General features: G+C 44.9%; 9 protein-coding genes across 9 annotated transcripts; 6 read left to right on the top strand and 3 right to left on the bottom strand.

The window, feature by feature from the left end:
* Positions 1 to 181: 181 nt before the first annotated feature.
* K460DRAFT_374376 (NAD(P)-binding protein) lies at positions 182 to 1458 on the top strand (the record flags this gene model as incomplete). The annotated part of the gene is made up of 4 exons (XM_040934658.1): positions 182 to 211; positions 264 to 512; positions 560 to 727; positions 787 to 1458. The coding sequence occupies 4 exons, from the start codon at positions 182 to 184 to the stop codon at positions 1456 to 1458; spliced, it is 1119 nt and encodes a 372-aa protein (XP_040789851.1).
* A 542-nt stretch (positions 1459 to 2000) lies between these two features.
* K460DRAFT_276406 (uncharacterized protein) lies at positions 2001 to 4389 on the top strand (the record flags this gene model as incomplete). Its single annotated transcript, XM_040928112.1, has 5 exons — positions 2001 to 3474; positions 3524 to 3796; positions 3849 to 4016; positions 4067 to 4087; positions 4142 to 4389. 5 exons carry the CDS (start codon positions 2001 to 2003, stop codon positions 4387 to 4389), a joined length of 2184 nt encoding a protein of 727 aa, XP_040789850.1.
* Positions 4390 to 4417: 28 nt separating this feature from the next.
* Positions 4418 to 7007, bottom strand: K460DRAFT_306301 (ferric-chelate reductase-like protein). Its single transcript, XM_040930031.1, has 5 exons — positions 6543 to 7007; positions 6440 to 6480; positions 5822 to 6390; positions 5700 to 5761; positions 4418 to 5650 (listed from the first exon to the last, which is right to left on the bottom strand). Exons 1-5 carry the CDS (start codon positions 6975 to 6977, stop codon positions 4520 to 4522), a joined length of 2238 nt encoding a protein of 745 aa, XP_040789849.1. The 5' UTR covers positions 6978 to 7007; the 3' UTR covers positions 4418 to 4519.
* Positions 7008 to 7158: 151 nt separating this feature from the next.
* On the top strand, positions 7159 to 8129 carry K460DRAFT_363379 (uncharacterized protein). Its single transcript, XM_040932802.1, has one exon. The coding sequence runs from the start codon at positions 7226 to 7228 to the stop codon at positions 8006 to 8008; it is 783 nt and encodes a 260-aa protein (XP_040789848.1). The 5' UTR covers positions 7159 to 7225; the 3' UTR covers positions 8009 to 8129.
* Positions 8130 to 8558: 429 nt separating this feature from the next.
* Positions 8559 to 10591, bottom strand: K460DRAFT_332108 (uncharacterized protein). The gene is made up of 4 exons (XM_040930828.1): positions 10138 to 10591; positions 9254 to 10076; positions 9023 to 9203; positions 8559 to 8973 (listed from the first exon to the last, which is right to left on the bottom strand). The coding sequence occupies exons 1-4, from the start codon at positions 10373 to 10375 to the stop codon at positions 8893 to 8895; spliced, it is 1323 nt and encodes a 440-aa protein (XP_040789847.1). The 5' UTR covers positions 10376 to 10591; the 3' UTR covers positions 8559 to 8892.
* Positions 10592 to 11785: 1194 nt separating this feature from the next.
* Positions 11786 to 12625, top strand: K460DRAFT_363377 (uncharacterized protein). The gene is made up of 4 exons (XM_040932801.1): positions 11786 to 11946; positions 11994 to 12128; positions 12174 to 12260; positions 12309 to 12625. Exons 1-4 carry the CDS (start codon positions 11808 to 11810, stop codon positions 12437 to 12439), a joined length of 492 nt encoding a protein of 163 aa, XP_040789846.1. The 5' UTR covers positions 11786 to 11807; the 3' UTR covers positions 12440 to 12625.
* A 262-nt stretch (positions 12626 to 12887) lies between these two features.
* Positions 12888 to 13894, bottom strand: K460DRAFT_414062 (uncharacterized protein; the record flags this gene model as incomplete). Its single annotated transcript, XM_040937654.1, has 4 exons — positions 13807 to 13894; positions 13697 to 13756; positions 13526 to 13645; positions 12888 to 13474 (listed from the first exon to the last, which is right to left on the bottom strand). Coding segments are annotated over exons 1-4 (789 nt in total), but the record flags the coding sequence as incomplete, so codon positions are not given.
* A 945-nt stretch (positions 13895 to 14839) lies between these two features.
* Positions 14840 to 15705, top strand: K460DRAFT_425937 (uncharacterized protein; the record flags this gene model as incomplete). Its single annotated transcript, XM_040938238.1, has 3 exons — positions 14840 to 15155; positions 15205 to 15291; positions 15342 to 15705. 3 exons carry the CDS (start codon positions 14840 to 14842, stop codon positions 15572 to 15574), a joined length of 636 nt encoding a protein of 211 aa, XP_040789844.1. The 3' UTR covers positions 15575 to 15705.
* A 376-nt stretch (positions 15706 to 16081) lies between these two features.
* Positions 16082 to 16933, top strand: K460DRAFT_414059 (uncharacterized protein). Its single transcript, XM_040937653.1, has 4 exons — positions 16082 to 16275; positions 16331 to 16429; positions 16485 to 16571; positions 16625 to 16933. The coding sequence occupies exons 1-4, from the start codon at positions 16107 to 16109 to the stop codon at positions 16732 to 16734; spliced, it is 465 nt and encodes a 154-aa protein (XP_040789843.1). The 5' UTR covers positions 16082 to 16106; the 3' UTR covers positions 16735 to 16933.
* Positions 16934 to 17390: the final 457 nt, after the last annotated feature.

Genomic DNA, 17390 nt, shown 5'->3' with positions numbered 1-17390 from the left:
CGTGGTCGGAACGCTGATCGGAAAGCCCGGGACCTTTCTTGCTCAATCACCATAAGGCATACGCCCTATATGGTAAGCTTAGTACCAATCTATATATCAAGTGGTGAACATCTTTTCTTTGGCCAGATGGAATTCTGCCTTCTCCTCTAGGTGATCGTTAAATCAGGCTTTCTTTGCGAGAATGGCTCTTGAACATCGAGGCCTTGTTGCTGTACGAATTGAGTCTTTCATTCTTTTCCGGGATCAAGCTGACAAGAATCTAGATTACCGGCGCAAATGGAACGATAGGCTACGCATGCGTTGTGTATGCTCTACAGAATGGATACCGCGTACGCTGCGTCGTGCGGCGTGAAGCTGCCATTGCAGTCATGAAGTCAGGCCCTTCGATTCAACAATACATAGACCGCATCGAGTTTGCTGTTGTGGCAAACAATGCGATTGAAGGAGCTTACGATAAAGCTCTAGCTGGTGTGGATTATGCCGTGCACGTCGCGGGTGCATGGCCTTTACCAGCAAGTTCATCTTACTTTCGACATGCTAGGCGCTGATGTAGCTGCAGCATCTGCATCCAGATGACGAAATATACTATCCATTTATGAACTCGATGAAAAACATACTCCAAGCTGCTAAGAAGTCGGGAACAGTCAAACGCCTCGTGTTTACCCAAGCCGGCGCAGGACTAGTCAACTCTGAAGACGGGGACAGCATGGGCAACCGGATGAATCAAGTACTAGATGGTAAATATCTAGGCTCTAAACCGCATACATTCTACTTACGAGTTCAGAGAACATTCGAGTCAACCAAGTATCACTGTCTTTCACACCACCCCTGAAGTCCTCCCACAACGCATACTGTGCCTCGAAGTCGCAGTGCATGACCTACCTCAATAGTCTGCGTCTTAGCAGGACAACTCCATTCTCCATTGTCCAAATCATCCCAGGCACCGTGATTGGCCCCTCAGAACTCGCGACCACGACATCACAAGCATACTCTCAGATGGACCGCCAAACTAAGGCCCTCATATTCGATGAGATGAAGCCAAAATATGCCTTTGGCTTTGTGCACGTCCAAGATTGCGCTAGAGTACATATTGAGGCTTTAGATGAGATAAAAGTGAAGAGTGAGGATTTGCCATCTTGGTTCATTGCAGGTGCAACGGTCGAGGAGGGGTTCGATGGGCCCAGATTGTGGAACAAAGCAGCGGATATGATTGAAAGAGTGTTCAAAGGGGAGGTGGAAGAGGGAGTGTTCACAGTGGGAAGAACTAAAGTGCCGATCAACATGCCGTACCGCATCGACTCAAGGCTGACAGAGAATACATTACTCGGCGGGGAGAATATTAGGGGACTGGAAGAGAGCGTAAAGGAAGTAGCGCAGTGGTATGTTGGCCTGAAGCGCAAAGAAAATTTACTTCAGATGTTGAGCGACGAGCATGATCATAGTGGAAATAAGGGCTAAGTGCTTGCGCTAGACTGCCGTTAATTGTGCTGGAAATGCCTACTTCCTTCCCACGGCACGATGTAAGCTACGTCATGACTGTCTGAAAAGGGCGCATTTAATGCACAGACCTAGCAATAGCTATGCATCATGGTCATGCCCTGTTCATAATGGCTGATTTTGGAGAGACTAAGCGCGAGTTCTCGCCAGTTTCTAGCAATAGGGCGGACGCTATTAAATTTTGGTATGTACAACCGCAACGTAGCAAAGAATCAGTACGTTTTTGCCTATAGTGCGCCCTAGTACGTGGGCGGCCTCTTGTGCAATAAGCGCCGAACATGTCATCTCGCAGCGTTCATAGCCAATGAACAGGGACTAGGAAACGCCGCCATGTAAATTTGATCACGGCGATAACACCCTTTCCGATCTAAACAGCCAGCACCTATACTTATACTATTCGCTCTTCAACATCTTATCTTCACGAAATCGGGATCGGATAGACATTTCAAGGCTCCTATCATACGCCTGTTTAAGCGCTTCTACTCCTGCTCACAAGCACCATTATGGCCTCAATCAAAGTCCCCCCAACAGAATATCATCATTTCGTACCACAGTTCATTCTCAGGAACTTTTCCCATAAATATTACCATTCTTCGCGCAACTCCAAGACTACTTCCGGGAGTAGGAAAAGAAATAAAAAGAATCAACTCCATCCAGGCGAGCCAGCATTACATGTTATAGACCTCAAACACGAAATACCACAACTATCCGAGTCACCAGTCAAACGCACTTTCGGACTTATGGATATGTATCAAGACATTACCAACACGGCTGATCACAACTTCTTGGAGAAAGAGATTGGGAAGCTTGAGTCTAGGGTTAGCTCACTTATTGCCGATATCAGGAAAGCCTCTGAATCCGGGAAAAGCGGTTTCTCCATGTCCCGCCAGCAAAGAGATATGCTGCGCAAATTCCTTTTCATCATGAAATACCGGGGGCCGGGCTTTCATCGACGCTTCCATGGCGACGAATCGGGCCAATACAAAGAAGACGATGCGGATCAGTTCGAAAGATATATGCAAGAGCAGGGATATAAAAGCCCAGTCGAGGTGTGGTCCAAGAGCATCAAAACCATTCTAAACCTGACGATGGATTTGCAAGGCCAATGGCAGGAAACACTGCTTAGCAGCATATACCCAGATGATGCCATGTGGTTCATTATGCACACAGAGTGGTATTTCATGGCCTTCTGTACACCAAGCGACCCAAGTAGCGAGTTTGTTCTCACTGAAAACTGCTACAATGTTCACGAGGGGCCGAACAGTACCGCGTTGAATCCGTCCACTGACGAGTGGGAAGTTACTTCCTGGACCTCATACCATGAATTCAGCCCCATCTCTCCAAAGTTGATCCTAATTCTTAGGAGTGTACTCCTTCCCAACGAGGAGGAAGACGCGTCTGAGAGTATAAGAGAATGGCGGCGACAGATATATGAAACTAGTCGCAATTCCCATGCAAATCCCGCTACCGCCATATCATCATTAGAAGATCTGCCCATTAGGAAACCACGGAACTCCTATTCTCAGAGATCTTCCCAAGGAATTGAGTTCCTACCGGGTGAAGATGGGTCCCGGCGTTCCCACCATCGGTTCACCTTCCCGTTCTTCAAGTTAGACACCAATCAAATAAAAAGGATCAACTGCATATTTCTCGACAACGCACATCTCACATCTGAAATCGTCTTCAATTCCGCGTCATCCCTGAGGGAATCCCTACAATACTATCTTGAACTTCCGGCTGATCAGGGCTATAAGTTGGTCCACCGACAGAAAAACGATGCACGATTAGTCTACATAAAGAAGCTTGAAACAATCATCAATACTCTGGGATCCACTGTGAGCTTAGTGTACAAACAGGCTCTCTGCGTAGATGACATGGAAAAGTTGAAGGCTTCTACACTCAAACAGCTACAGGAAGATATGTTGAAACACTTACCTGAGCAACCTACGGAGTTTATGCAGCTCTACAATACACTTGGTAAGTACCACATTGACTCCCCTATGCCGCAAAGATCTCACATATTTAGGGGGAACTCACGATACCTTTTTCACGGATATGGAACAAGCTGGGAAGATGCGTTTCTTACGGATAAAAATCGACGTTTGTACCCAAGGCTTCCGCGAAGCCATCAGAGAGAAGGTGCGCGAAAATCTAAGAGATATCTTCTGTCAGCTTCCTGCTCGTCGGCTCTGGTTATACCTCAAGTCCCTTAGGGTAATGTCGCTAGGATCACCCGGATCCCCGGATGAAATCATGTCTAATGAAAGTATGGACGGACCGGAAGACGTCATCGTAAAAGGTAACACATCCGATTCGGAGTTACGCTACTACACTAACTGATGGTCGCCTAGCCAGCCAAGTTGTGCGCCCGGAGTGTCTGGGCCTCCTCTTGCATTTCACGGTCATGCAAGACATACAACACAGGAAGAATCCAGGGCTTGGTCCTTCTTCGAACTTCGAGTTTGATGAGACTGGGCTGCAACGCCTACGAATGATCACAAATCTGACTTTCGCTCCTGGTAAGACATGCCACTCTGAAATCTAATCATATATGCTAACCCAGGCCAAGTGGGAAGTATCCGCGATTGTGGTAAGTCGCTATGTAGACCAGCCATGACATGTATTATGCTAACCGAGTTGTCAGGAATTAGGTGCATTCAGGATGCCGCGATAGCCCAAACTAACATGTTGCGATTCACGGGAATGTATAAAGAATACATGAATCCGATATGGAGTGTAGATGAAAACATCGAGGTACTCACAAGGTCATTTCTCCGGGATGATATGAGATCTATCCTTGCTGGACAACTACCTGAAGGTACATTAGAGGAGCTCAGCGATGTCTTATTCAATGTTGTATATCCTGCATATACTGACATTCAGAAAGAATAGTTTCGATGGAATACAAGTCAGGATTCATATTTACGATGATGTATTGCAATTATGTGCATTTAGAAATATTATGTCTAGAGTTGATGCAACATACCGAGACCTCTAATTGTGCTGGAAAATGCGATGTGCTCTACCACTTAAAGCTCTCCTCAAAGTACTCCAATGCCCTAAACCCCCTCCCCAACATCTCCACTGTAGTCCTGCGCGCCTCATCAGCCATTAGCGCAGGCCCACACGCCACAACTGCCAACGCCGCTTGTCCCGCATCTCTCACTGTCTCCTCAACCGCAGCAGCCACGTTCGGGCGATGCGTCATGATCCTCACGCTCTTTAAATTCTCCGCTAGCACCTCATCTTTAGCGTCCTCATCCCGTGTGACATGGACTTCCATCTCGATTCTCTCATCACCGAGTTGCCCTTTGAATTCGCGAAGGACAGACTCCAGAAAGGCGTGTTCGCGGACGGCCCATATTATCTTCACGCTTTGGACGAGTGAGTCTGCTTGCAGCAACCGGTGTAGATGTGATAGTGGGACTGCGATCCCAGTGCCACCAACGATAAAAAGAACATTTTGGAATGTGTGAAGCGGTTCGGTATGACCGTATGGTCCTTCAACAAGGACCCTGAGTTTCTTGGGGTGCAAGAGGCAATGTGATTTGAGGCGCGAGGTGAAGCCATCGTAGGGCCGGATGAGGAAGACAAGATTTGATATTGACTGAGCTTTAGTGGTCGGAGTGAGTAGAGCGTCGGATTCAGTAGACTCAGTGGAAAGAGACGAAGATGACCGATGTGGCGGTGGTCGAGGAACCAGTGGTGATAGTGGAGTTGGTGGTGAGGCGTTGTCAGAAGATTCGTACGCCAATGTAAAAGGATGGCTCTGATACGCGTATAGAAGATCGTTTAACACATAGATATAATAATAGGTTCCCGGCTTGGGGGATATCCAGTTCTTACTTCCGTTGACGTCCATCCTGACCAAGTTGCTGTTCGGATCATAGCTTACAGTAGCGTGGGTATTGAAAGGATTCCGGTTGAAGGAAAGCATGCGGCCGAGGCGCAAAAGGCGATCCAAGATCCAGAACCCGAGGCAAGGCCAAATAAAGATGTTCCACTCGCCGTCAACGAATATCGCGACATGGTAGTACATGGTCCATAATGCGACGATAGAGAGCACAATATGCGTAATGAGGAAGATTTCGTAGTGTGCGCGGCGAATACCGTAAAAGGAGAAGGCAAGGATTGCGCACATTGCTATTGTCGCCTAGATGCCTGTCAGCTAAGCCCCAGAATGCTGTCGTGAAGATACACACCACTTCTCCATTCCAGAAGTAATGTGCGGTCCAATACTGCCAAAAGTATGACCAGCCACTGCCTGCATGATGTCAGTTTAGCCTAGAGAAAAAGCAGTCGCGATGACGGAATGGTCGCTCACTCTCTATTATCATGAGTGTATATCCCAGACTATGCACCACAGCCTGCAATGTAGACACTCTGGCCACCCATTTATGGAAAGCATTGTATGTTCCAAATCCCCATCCCGTGATCCACATTAGAAAATCATTGCGCATGCCAAAAAGCCATACCAGCGGGAAGTTTGCCAGGGAAATAATGCCTGTACGGTCAGACACATAGCGCAATAGCTGCGCCGTTTTCTGCGGCCAGTAGATGTTGCCATCTGTCAGGCGGTAAGAGCAGCTACAGAGTAGAATGTTGAAAGAGATGAAGAGGAAGATGGTGAGAGACTGCATCCGTGGAGGGATGGTACACCAGCCCAACGGGCGAGAGCAGCGGTCGCCGAATGCTGCGGGGACGATGAGGTACTGTTTTAGCCAGGCTTGTGGGCGGCTAAGGATGCTTCGAGGTCTCGTCAGTGGCTCTGATTCCGTGTGTGGGATCGACCGATATTTCTGGTTTTGGACGTTAAGGTTGCGGATGAGCGACAGGAGGCGTGTACCGATTCCGATCGCGATGACTACTATCCAGAAATAGTACATGTACCAGCTGCTTTTGTCAAACCTATACCTCAAGCATAGCGATTATTGCTGCTCACCCGTAGACAAGATGTATATCATATTCCCACCAGGCAGCGTCCTGTAACCTCGCTTAGTATTTTATCACCACTGATTCACAAAGTATATAGGAAACAACCATACCATTGTCGTGAAAGATCTCGCGAAAAAGCTCGCATCTGGTATCACGGTCTCGTTCAGAACAGGATACTTCATTGCGTCATCCGCTGTCAATCTCCTCACACCCTGCTTAGCATCCGGCTCCCACCGGTCCACAACATCGTGATAGCTTGGCAGTGTGACATTGGTGCGCTTGTTACACGCAGGCCTTTGGTCTCTGATCCATCCTTCTCTTTCTCCATCACTATCGCAGTATTCATCAAAGCAGAGATAAAGCGAGTTTATGCGAAGCTCACTCTGGCATGCTCGCACCTTCCGTGACAGTGATGAATCGGTGTCATTGAAAGTGGCGTAGTCCACGGCTGTGGCGCAGGCGCGGGGACACCATTTGCCTGAGTATAGGGCCGATGCTACATTGATAGAAGCACACAGCGTGATGATAAATGGATAACCGCGCATGGGTAGACGATGGTAGTACAAAGTGAGATGTGCAAAGGACTAAACTCGGAACCATTTTCGGAGGTGCAAAATCTTATCAGATGGCGGTGCACGGACCGACTCGAATGACCGGCGCCTAAATGCGGGGCCTGTTGCCGCTCACCTTATCCTTCGAACTTTAGGGATTCAGAAACATCAATATAGCGCCTATAACCCCGAGTCTTGTACCAGTCTTGCCGCGTGCCTGCAGGTCGTTTCACGAGTACACCATGACGGAAGTTGCGCCTGGAACCACGTACTTCTCTCTTCCAACCGAACTCCGGCTGGAAATCGCAGCCTACGCACTCGAACAATCACCAGATACTGGACTCATCGGGAAGACAAACCAACGTGTTCCGCCTCGACGGCCTTGGATCCGTGGGCTCTGCTTATGTCGAAACTACAAGGCTGCTCCCAACTTAACGATTCGGCTTGTGTGTCGCCAGTTCCGAGATGACTTTACATCTCTCGCCTTCCAAAAGACCATGTTCACCCTAGCTTTAGACCCGGATGAGGTCATTGCCGATCAATCAGATGAGCTCTTGCGCAACGTGCGCAAGCTTTCGATTCAGTGTGACTGCGCTTTGATTACATCCTGGCGCGAATTCCCATTCAATAGAGAATGTATGAAGTTGGACGAGCTCACTATTGGAATGAGAGATTCACCAAATGGGACCGAACTGGTTACGCTTTTGCGGCGCTTAAAAAATGTCAGAGTTCTAAGGTTCATTTTACACCGAGAATTAACCTGGATGCATCTGTCCGCGTACAATAGTCTTTTTGGGGCGATACTGAAGGAAGACCACTATCAACGGTACGACGCTCCAAATGCGCCCAATGTAGAGGCCACTTGGTGGCAATGCACCTTCAACAGGAGGCAGAAAAGCTTCACACTGGTGGCACAGACACCGAAACCGGTGATGAATGAAGGAGATTATATGCTGCTCATGAAGCCATTAGTATATCAGGTTATGAAGAACGCAGAGTATATCTTTTATTTGTATGAAAATTAAAGTAACTCAGTGAGAGAAATTAGTATAAAACACAGTTTGTGTGCTAAACCTCGTACCTTTAGCACAGTATTAAGATGTAATATATAGTTAGCTCAATAGACCCATCATTAATTAAGAGACCTCAAAGATTACTATCAGTAGTCCCAATGCAATCTCACTTTCCCAATAGTGACTTTGTCCTGAACGTAGAGTATATACACAAACAACACTTTAAGCTCTAATCGATATCCAAGGGGTATTTCAAAACTACACCTCTTGTCTAAGGAAAGAGAAGCAGAATCTGAGGAGCAAACGCTGTGATAACGACTGCGACGTTTGGGAAGAGAAGAAGATAAGCAATGATTAAGTCGAAGCTCGACTAAGGCATGTTGAAATAAACGAGTAAGTAATTAGATTTAATCTTCAAGCAAAGGCTCCTCGCCTATAGACACTTTATACAAGAGTCCATTCCGCGCTTGTAGACCTCGTGAAATTCGACAACTGACGCGATGGCTTCCACGCCTAGCGAACCACACTTCTGGCTAGAAAACGACGAAGATGAGGCCACGCACCTCCTAGCCGAAGCCGTCAAACTATCAAAGCAGTGCGACAAAAGAGTCCCTTTATCCTACAACACGACGAATCAAAGATAAGAAAGAGCCGAGACAGTAGTCATCGAAAGTGAGCTGCCCTATCAAGTTTACACATTTGCTTCTGCATATCTCTATATGGCCGAATGTCCCCAACAAAGTACATGTCGAGGGGCACAGTTGCGGGGAAGATTTTTAGAACCATTACAAGTAGAGAAAAATACTAAAGGATTGAATACATGGAAAACTGGACTGTCTTTTGAACACTGCGTGTCTCTATTTTTAGAATTGGTGGCAATCGCTATATGATTGGACTCATTTATCAATCGCAGCCTCCGTGGCTTTCAACGCTCCGACCACGGTGAAACATATCATCGGTGTAATAGCGTAGCTGATCTATTTTTTATTAGACCAGGTTCTTACGCATAGTTAGAAAATTACTTACCGTCAGGAATTTCGCGATAGTCATCTTCATCGCCTCTGGAGCGCCGGTTACATCCGTAAGCGCCACCAGAATCATTGCTGGTGGGCCCGTTGGCATCAACATCATAGAGAACCAGAGCATAGGGTCGCCATTTAGAAGCTCGGTCTTTGATGCAATCGCCCAGATCAGAGGAATACTGATTCTGGAGTTACCATTAGTTTAGGCAAACCGGAGTCAAGGAGCGAGACATACAATGGCCATATAATGAACCTGAAGAGTGTAACGAGTGCTAGACTTCCCTTGGAAACATTTCCACTATCCTCACCACGCTTCATGCGGAGCATACTTTGGCTGAGTTTAACGCCGACGACGATAATCTGCGTAGAGGCGAAGAGGTCGCCGATGTTTTTGATCGACGTAGTCAACCAGGCGTTGAGATAGCCACCCTCATTACTGGGGCTGAAGAAGAGTCGGTGAAGCGATGGTATCAAGCCTATAATAGCACCAAAAAGCGCACCCATTATTGGAGCGTTCGCGAACTGCCATGCCACATCGAGCGTTCCCTGGGCCCAGGGTGGAAGCGAGTTATACCAATTTCGAGACTTGAGGTAGCCCTTTTTCTCCACGCGGTTTGTGGGATGGACGATTCGCCGAGGGAGGAGAGACGTGTGCTCATTGATAAGACCATCCGGACCCCGTTCAATATCGCCGTTTTCACCTTCCTCGCCTTCTTCGCTTTCGCTCTCGCTCTCCTCTACTTCATCCTCATTATCGGGCGCATCCTCATCACCCGGTTTTAGTAACCTTGGTCCCAACGCGAAGGTAAGCGAATTGCTGACCATGGCGTTGATCAGGAAGTATGATTCCGCACGGTCCATGGCATCAGCCGCTGATTCTCCACCAATGAGTATAGCATCGAGGATTTGGGTTTGTTTGAGCGATTGAATGAGGAGGAGCGGAAGACTGGTCGTATTGTTGAAAGCGATTGCTGGTGTTACCCAGGCAGGCAGCTTGAAGATGCGGGTAAGGGTACGGCCAACGAGGACGGACAGGAGCGTGTAGGATATTGACCAAACTAAAAAGTATCAGTATTATTCCCTCTCAGGATTCCTCGGATTTAAGAAAGGTTGGTGTACTCAAGATTGGGATATATCGGACTCCCGTGTCCTGATGCAAGTTCGAACCAATCTTATAGATTAGCAACGCGGGCAAAAACATGCGCACACATAGCTTCGAAACTTCCTTTGCTGCATTTGTCGAAAGTAAATTGCATTGCGCTGCTACAACACCAAAGATAATGGTTATGAGAACCGAAAAAGAGGCCTGGATAGCGCCCACAAACGGCACAATTAGTTCAGAGGAATCGACACCCATGATGAACCTCTCGGCTACCGGTACCAGGATATTGGAATTGGGATCGTGATGGATGTATGGATGAAGCGTGAACCCAGCACTCTGGAATACAGCCAAAATCCAATGTAGATCAGGGCCATTCTTAAAGGAATCAGCGTGCACGCGACACAAGCCGCGTTGCTAATCGTCAAGCGTTTGATGACGTAGACGCGACGGGACTGAACTGAGACGCCAATCCCATGCCGTGACGCTATCAGCGGGCTGGGCTATGTCTTTCAACCTTTTCAGAGTAGGGGCACTAGGCGCCAAGGCCTCAATAATACATGTCCGCGCTGCGTAGGTCATTTTCTGTCGTTATTTTGCTTGGGAGGTCTTGGACCGAGAGATGAGAGGCAAGTGGATGAAAGACGCATGACCGAGCGAGAAATGAAAAGGTCCGCGGACTCGGCTAAATCTCGTTCCAGAACATCATCAGAACATCGCACGTAGGCTGGTAAATAGGTATAGGCTAGGTTAGGGTTAGGTCTTATATAATTAGGGTATAAGTAAGGTTAAAGTCTTATATAATTAAAAATTAAATTAAAGTTAAGTTTTATATAATTAGGGTTAAGTTAAAGTAAAACTAAAAGTACCTAATATATATAAAAATAATATAGCTTTATTACAGCTAATTATTATAGTATAATATAATTAACTTTAATTAAAATAGTAACTTTAATTTAACTTTAATTTAAGCTTTTATTACTTTAACTTAACTTATACCCTAAGCTTTTATTACTTTTACTAACTTTTAACTTAAAGTTTGTGTAATTATAACTAAATATATACTTAGTACTAGGTACCTCAGACTTATTTACCAGCCTAATTGCACGTCTAGCTTTAATAGGACAGCTAACTATTATAAAGAGTAATTGCTATTTTAAGCGTAGCTATAGCTATAGCTATAATAAAGATTAAGCTAATAGATTTCTCTTATAATTTTTAACAAATATCTTAACCTCTCTACTTCTTTATACTGCCCTATAGCTGCCCACTTAAGCCTAAAGGACAAGCTATTAGTAGTGAGTTGCTAGCTGCTCTTTAACTTATACGACCGCTTGCGCTGGATCTACAACACGCTCTATTTAGAATAACAATATGTTTAATACTTAACATTACCTGACGCTGGGTAGCAGAGTTCGTGCAGAGGGTGCGAAGCAGCGGCTATTTCTGCGTCGCTTACGGTAACTTACGTAAGCAACGCACACGCACGAGCTTTTCTAGCTCAAGGAATTCTCTTCTATACAAAACAGAACTGCCCAATTATTTCCCACAACGGCCCTCCACGATGCTTAGCAGGATTTTTTCACATGTTGGGGTATCTAAGAACTCTAGGCTCCGTTCTATGATGATAGAGCTCCACTCACGGGGCTACTCTGTCACTGCTACTCACTCTAGCTTCCCAGCCACTTTAATGCGCCTCAATGCTGGTCCTGCGTATAAGTCCTTCTATTGCGAGCGTCCGATCCAGAGCAAGGAACAAATTACCGTTATCGAACCTGTACAATCACAAGCAAACCACCAGAGTGCCGAATCTTGGACTCGTTACCTAGGCATGTCGAGCCACTAATGGATATACTTTTATTAATTCTTAACATAGATTTGGAATGGGTAAGGCTTATGCCGAATACCTTCCCGATGCAGGAGATTGTTCGGACGATGGGCGACTATTACGCTGATGATCTGGAAAATGGCGTATCTGGTGAACGACCGTTCATTTTTACCATACCAAAAGGTAAGCCTGGTACCTTCAAAACAAAGCATACTAAGGCATGAGCAGGTATAGCTCTTCCAGCAAGATTAGTACTCAGAAGAGAGGGCTTGTACCAGTTTTCCATACAGCCTTCTGAGCCCACCTCCTCTGAAGGTAATAATACAAGTCTATGAAAAGACCATGCGCTGAGTATGTATCTAGATCTGGAGAATATCCTGAAATGTTTCTATTCAAAGCATGCGATAAAGCAAGATTTGGATGAATGGCTCACAAATCATGAGTATGCAGATGCAATTGCACCTGAGAACGAAAATGGATGGATGGCTACATAGTCTTTAGGCTTGGCCTATCACCTTCATGTAGTAATAGGGATGTTACCTATCCAGCAGATGTTTGGAAACGTAAAAAAGAAATTGGATGGGATTGCTACCTTATTTCGCCTTTGCGGAAATCTACACTCAAGATTTAATCTTACATCAACATCATACCGAGTTCCTAGCTATCCTTTTCTTCGAGTTTGCGACTACTAGGAAAGCCGTACAACTTATCCTACCAACTCGAATATCTCTCGTTTCGGCGCCCGTTGTACACAAGTGAGGGCTTGATTCCATTCCAACCCCTATCAACGCTATCTTTGTAGACCACCGATACTCCTCAGCGTGAGACACAAGCACACAAGCACAGAATTAGTTAGCTTGATGATTTTGACGTAGTTCATCAAAACTTGCGTAGATTTTGTGCCAGGAGTACCTGTCCTTTCCTTGCATCTTATTGTTGTACCGGGAATGGTGGAGGTGGAGGTGGAAGACCTGGGTCACCCGGGGTAGTTGATCCGGCCGACGGAATCGTCTGATGTTGAGTACTGGATATGCCCAATGTAGCTACTGCAAACAATGCCGAAGATGCAAATGCAAGCCATTGTAGAACATTTAGCGTCGTGCCAGCCGTGATTTCGATGGTAGACGCTTCCGCTCGAGTAATGTAAGCCAGAGCGCTCGTTGTTTGATGCACAGACATAGCTGACGCTAGCGAAAAGGCAACTGACGGCCACAAGGTAGCGAAAAGTGCTTTTCTAAGAACTTGCCTGCGTTTGGCTCTAGTTGGGTTGCTTTTACCTATTTGTTTAAAGTCCCTGTTTAATAGGACAACAACGAATAGGCTAATAGTGAATAAAACCCCAGCTCCAGCGATCAGAGCAGGGATAATTTTTGATTGGATAGCAAGCGTAAGAGATATTATGCTTGCTAGACCGTTGGATTCGGTTGTACTGGACGGTGGAGGTGTGTTTTTGAATTGCAAAATGGCGTCTGTCGTTTTGCCGGAGCTTACTTGGCAGGTGGTTTGGTTTGACATCTGTATACAGATTCCTGCTGAAGTATTAGTCATTTCAACCCCATGTACGAGAAGATTTCTGTTACCATAATATCCTACACGTACTTCCGCAGCAGTGGAATTCCCACCCCGTATGCCTTTAATCTCTAACAAGAAGATGTTTGGAACTCCTGGAGATTGTGAGATACATCCAGTAAGCGCGAGTGCTGAATCGATGTTAACAAAGTTCTTTCGAGTGTGGGAAGGGTCATCCTTACCGTAGAACAACAATGCACATATAGAAAGAGTGTAGCTCAAAAGGCGATAATTGATGTTTTCTGTAAGATCGTTAGATGTCATTGTTGAAGATTTGACATGTAAGACTCACGCATTCTCTGAGCGATTGCCATGACTACGGATAAGACTCAGTTAGTCCGCGAATAAGAGAATGATAGTAGATTGGAAGGAGATGGAATAAAGACTCAGAATGTGCCAGATCATTTTGAACGATGACACCTGTGACTTGTATGAATCCAATGAGCACATGACTAATCGTGCCAATACTGCAGCGTCCCTTCGGACCATGCAAGGCAGAATTCTAAGATTAACGCGCGCGCTTATGAAAACTGCTATTGTGATACATAATTATGTCCCTGGGCTGATCTGAACCGCTACCGGAAAATGGGTTCATTATTGTTCACGTTTTGAGACCATTGCCGAGCGCTAATATGAGGCCATAGCACCTAAATTTACTACTAGGCGCCTACTGATGCCGATGCTTTGTTTGAAATGGTCGAGTCGAAATGCAGCATCAGACATAGCCGTGGCTAGAATTACCAGGAAGTCTGATTGGAATGGCTGGCTCAAAAAGCGGGAAATCGGGGCGAGATGTTCCTCTCAGGCCTTAGCATCTTCCCATCAATCAAATTTTGATCCTGCGTACTATTATTGGAGGTTCCAACAGCTACGCCGCAGCCCGAACCAAAATTGGGCTGTGCATTTTGTGATCACCGCCGCGCAACCGCCGACCTTAACTAGCGTACGGCACAGTTTGGGAGCTACAAACTCCGAATTAAAGCCCTCATCACCAATGAATCTTCTAACAGAGTAACTTTCTGTTGCAGACACAAGGCAAAAGCGCCTAGAGAGCGATAGGAGTGGTTGAAGGTAGACAGCCGCATTTAAGCGTGAAACAGCGCCTGGAAAGGTGTTTTATTAGGCTACAATTGATAGTTCAGGCGACCATACTCTTTGATCACCTGAGTCTTGCATGTTGTATATAAAGGCAGCGAATTCTCCTACCATATCAGAGTCAAAGCAATCACGATATCCTTCAAGCGTTAACAGACCGTCGACCCAATTCTCATCTTTTCTCTCAAGTTCTACAATCCTCTCTGAATCCATTGAAACCTCCCACAGCTATGGCTAAGTACATCCAAGCCTTGAAAGCTTTTCCCGTGGAGCTATTCCGCGTGAACAATGGACGCATGATCAACCTTCGGCAATATACTGGCCAGAGATCCTTCGATATAGTAACTGATGGTGGGATGGCAAAGGCAAAGTCACTCCATCCCACGACTTACGAAGGCAAGCTTTCCCCTTTTCAAGTCGAGTATTCTGAGCTGACGTCGAATACAGCTCCAAACGGCGCCTCCATGCGACCGAACACCCAATTCCAGCGCAACCTTATCGGTGACTATAAGGGCTCACAAGTTGTGGTCTATTCGATTCCAGCTGGTCAGAAGTTTAAAGCAAAATTTGCAGGCCAATACCTAATCTCGAACAGGAACCCAACTGCCTGATGACCTTGTTCTGATTCACGAATTTGGCGACCACTACTCACTCCAGGCAGCTCGAGATATGCCTCTCTCTGGTAACATTCTTCTCTCTATGCTAGTATCAAACTATGCTAACTGACTGCAGAGCTAAACCAGAAGATCACTACCTTCTTGGAGGCTCAGGGAAATGTGAGGTCGAAGGAAGGGTGGTTTCAAGCCTATCCTCACGCTTCTGCTCCAAGCAGTTCCAACAATGCACAGGCTTCTGCAACTTCTTCTAGTTCTACAGCAGCTAGCACTTCGTCTCCTTGGGAATGGGACGAAAATTACCGAAAGTACAGACGCTGGGACGGAAATCAATGGATTTGGCATGAGTAGGCGTGCATATGGGCCCAGGGGCTAGGTCGAATTCTTCTCTTAAGGCTTGAGGGAATTGAATGATTCAACATCATTTGGCCACAAGTCTGTCCAGTACTGCGATGTGGGTTCCCTTTGTTTCACACTATTGTTTCCTTGTAGTCGTTCCTTTTAGTGTTCTTTTAGCCGATCTTGCCGTCTCGTACAGCTCTTTAGTTATACATAAGTTATTAGAATTATAAGCTTAGGGGATTCTCGCCAACAAGATAATGGCCACCTACAGCTCATTCTAGTATATATGTAGAAGAAGGTTAAATAACTCTCTATAGCTGTCTCCTACATAAAACATATATTCTATTAACAAAGATAACATCCATTCCGAAATTCGTAGTTAAAACAGCAGTATCCACATAAATTGGTGTTCTATTGTAGATTTTGATCACGCTAGACTAAGACCGGAAATATTAGCGACATGGTTCTCCACTCTGAAAAAATTTCAAAATCCTCCAGTCCATGACAAACACTACACGACTTACCTCACTTTGAAGCCGCCATGTCAAAATTTATAAAGTCTTTCCAGATCTTTCCGATTGAGCTATTCCGCGTTAACAATGGGCACTACGTTCGACTTCGAGAGTGGACTGGCCAACGACCTGTATACGATATTCACACCCAAAATGGCTACGTCAAAGCAAAAGCGATGGATCCCACAAGCTACGCTCGTAAGTCTCCTTCTATCAAAATCGCGATTTATATTCAAATTAAATCTAAATGCAGCTCCGAACGGAGCCTCCATGCGACCCAATTCCCAAAGAAACATAGACCTGATCAACAACAGGAGAGGTCTAGATGTAGTTGTCTACTCTGTTCCAGCCGGTCAGTTTTATTTAGGATTATTAAAATCTCGACCTTAATTATTAAGTTTGAATAGGTACTAAACTGCCTGACGACCTCATCCTTGTCCATGAATTCAAAGAACATTACTCGCTGCAGCCTGCTAGAGACATGCATATTTCAGGTAAGGATTATAAGTAACGATTTTAGAAACTGACTAAAACTTAATGGCTTCAGATCTGAATGAGAAACTCACCAAGTTCTTCCAGACTTACGGAAATGTCAAATCTAAACAAGCCTGGCTTAATGCTTATAAGAGCGGCTCTACAGGATTAAGTAAATTCTAGCTTAATAGGACGAGGTAGATATTGCGCTGTACGGGAGTTCTTGGTCCTTGGCTGTGCGCAATCGCTTCTCTATTGTAAATTCTATTCCTTCGCGTCAGGAAAATTCAAACTGAAAAGCTGCGAAAAGCTGCGAAAATCCTGCAAAACTAGCAAAACTGGCGAATTTTAGCGAATTTTTAGCTACTTAAGCTACTAGGGCTACTTAGCTAAGTAAAAAACTAATTCTATAAATAAAAAATTATAAAAAAATTATATATAATACTATATAATATTTTCTATTAAATAGCCTACTAAAAATTGCCTAATTAGGCCTAGTTACTTAAATATTTAATATATAAATAATATTACTAAAAATAGTAAATAAATAGTTTTAAAGCTAAAATAAAATAGCTAAAATGCTAAAACTTTTTATAAAAATATAAAAATATTTTTATAATTTTTAAAAGTTTTTAAATAAAGCTATAATAAAATTTATTATATTATAAAATTATTTTTAGATTTATACGCTGGCTAACTAAGCTATATATAAATATACTAAATTAATAATATTATATAGCTTTACTTTAATTAACTTAAAAGCTATATTTATATAGTAAAATTATATATTAATTTTTATAAGCTGCTTACTAAGCCTATTCTAGCTAAAACTATTATAT

This window comes from Cucurbitaria berberidis (genome assembly GCF_010015615.1).
Source record: "Cucurbitaria berberidis CBS 394.84 unplaced genomic scaffold K460scaffold_2, whole genome shotgun sequence".
Classification (NCBI taxonomy): domain Eukaryota; kingdom Fungi; phylum Ascomycota; class Dothideomycetes; order Pleosporales; family Cucurbitariaceae; genus Cucurbitaria; species Cucurbitaria berberidis.
Note: the sequence above shows the minus strand (reverse complement) of the source record. Positions and strands in the feature narration are given on the sequence as shown.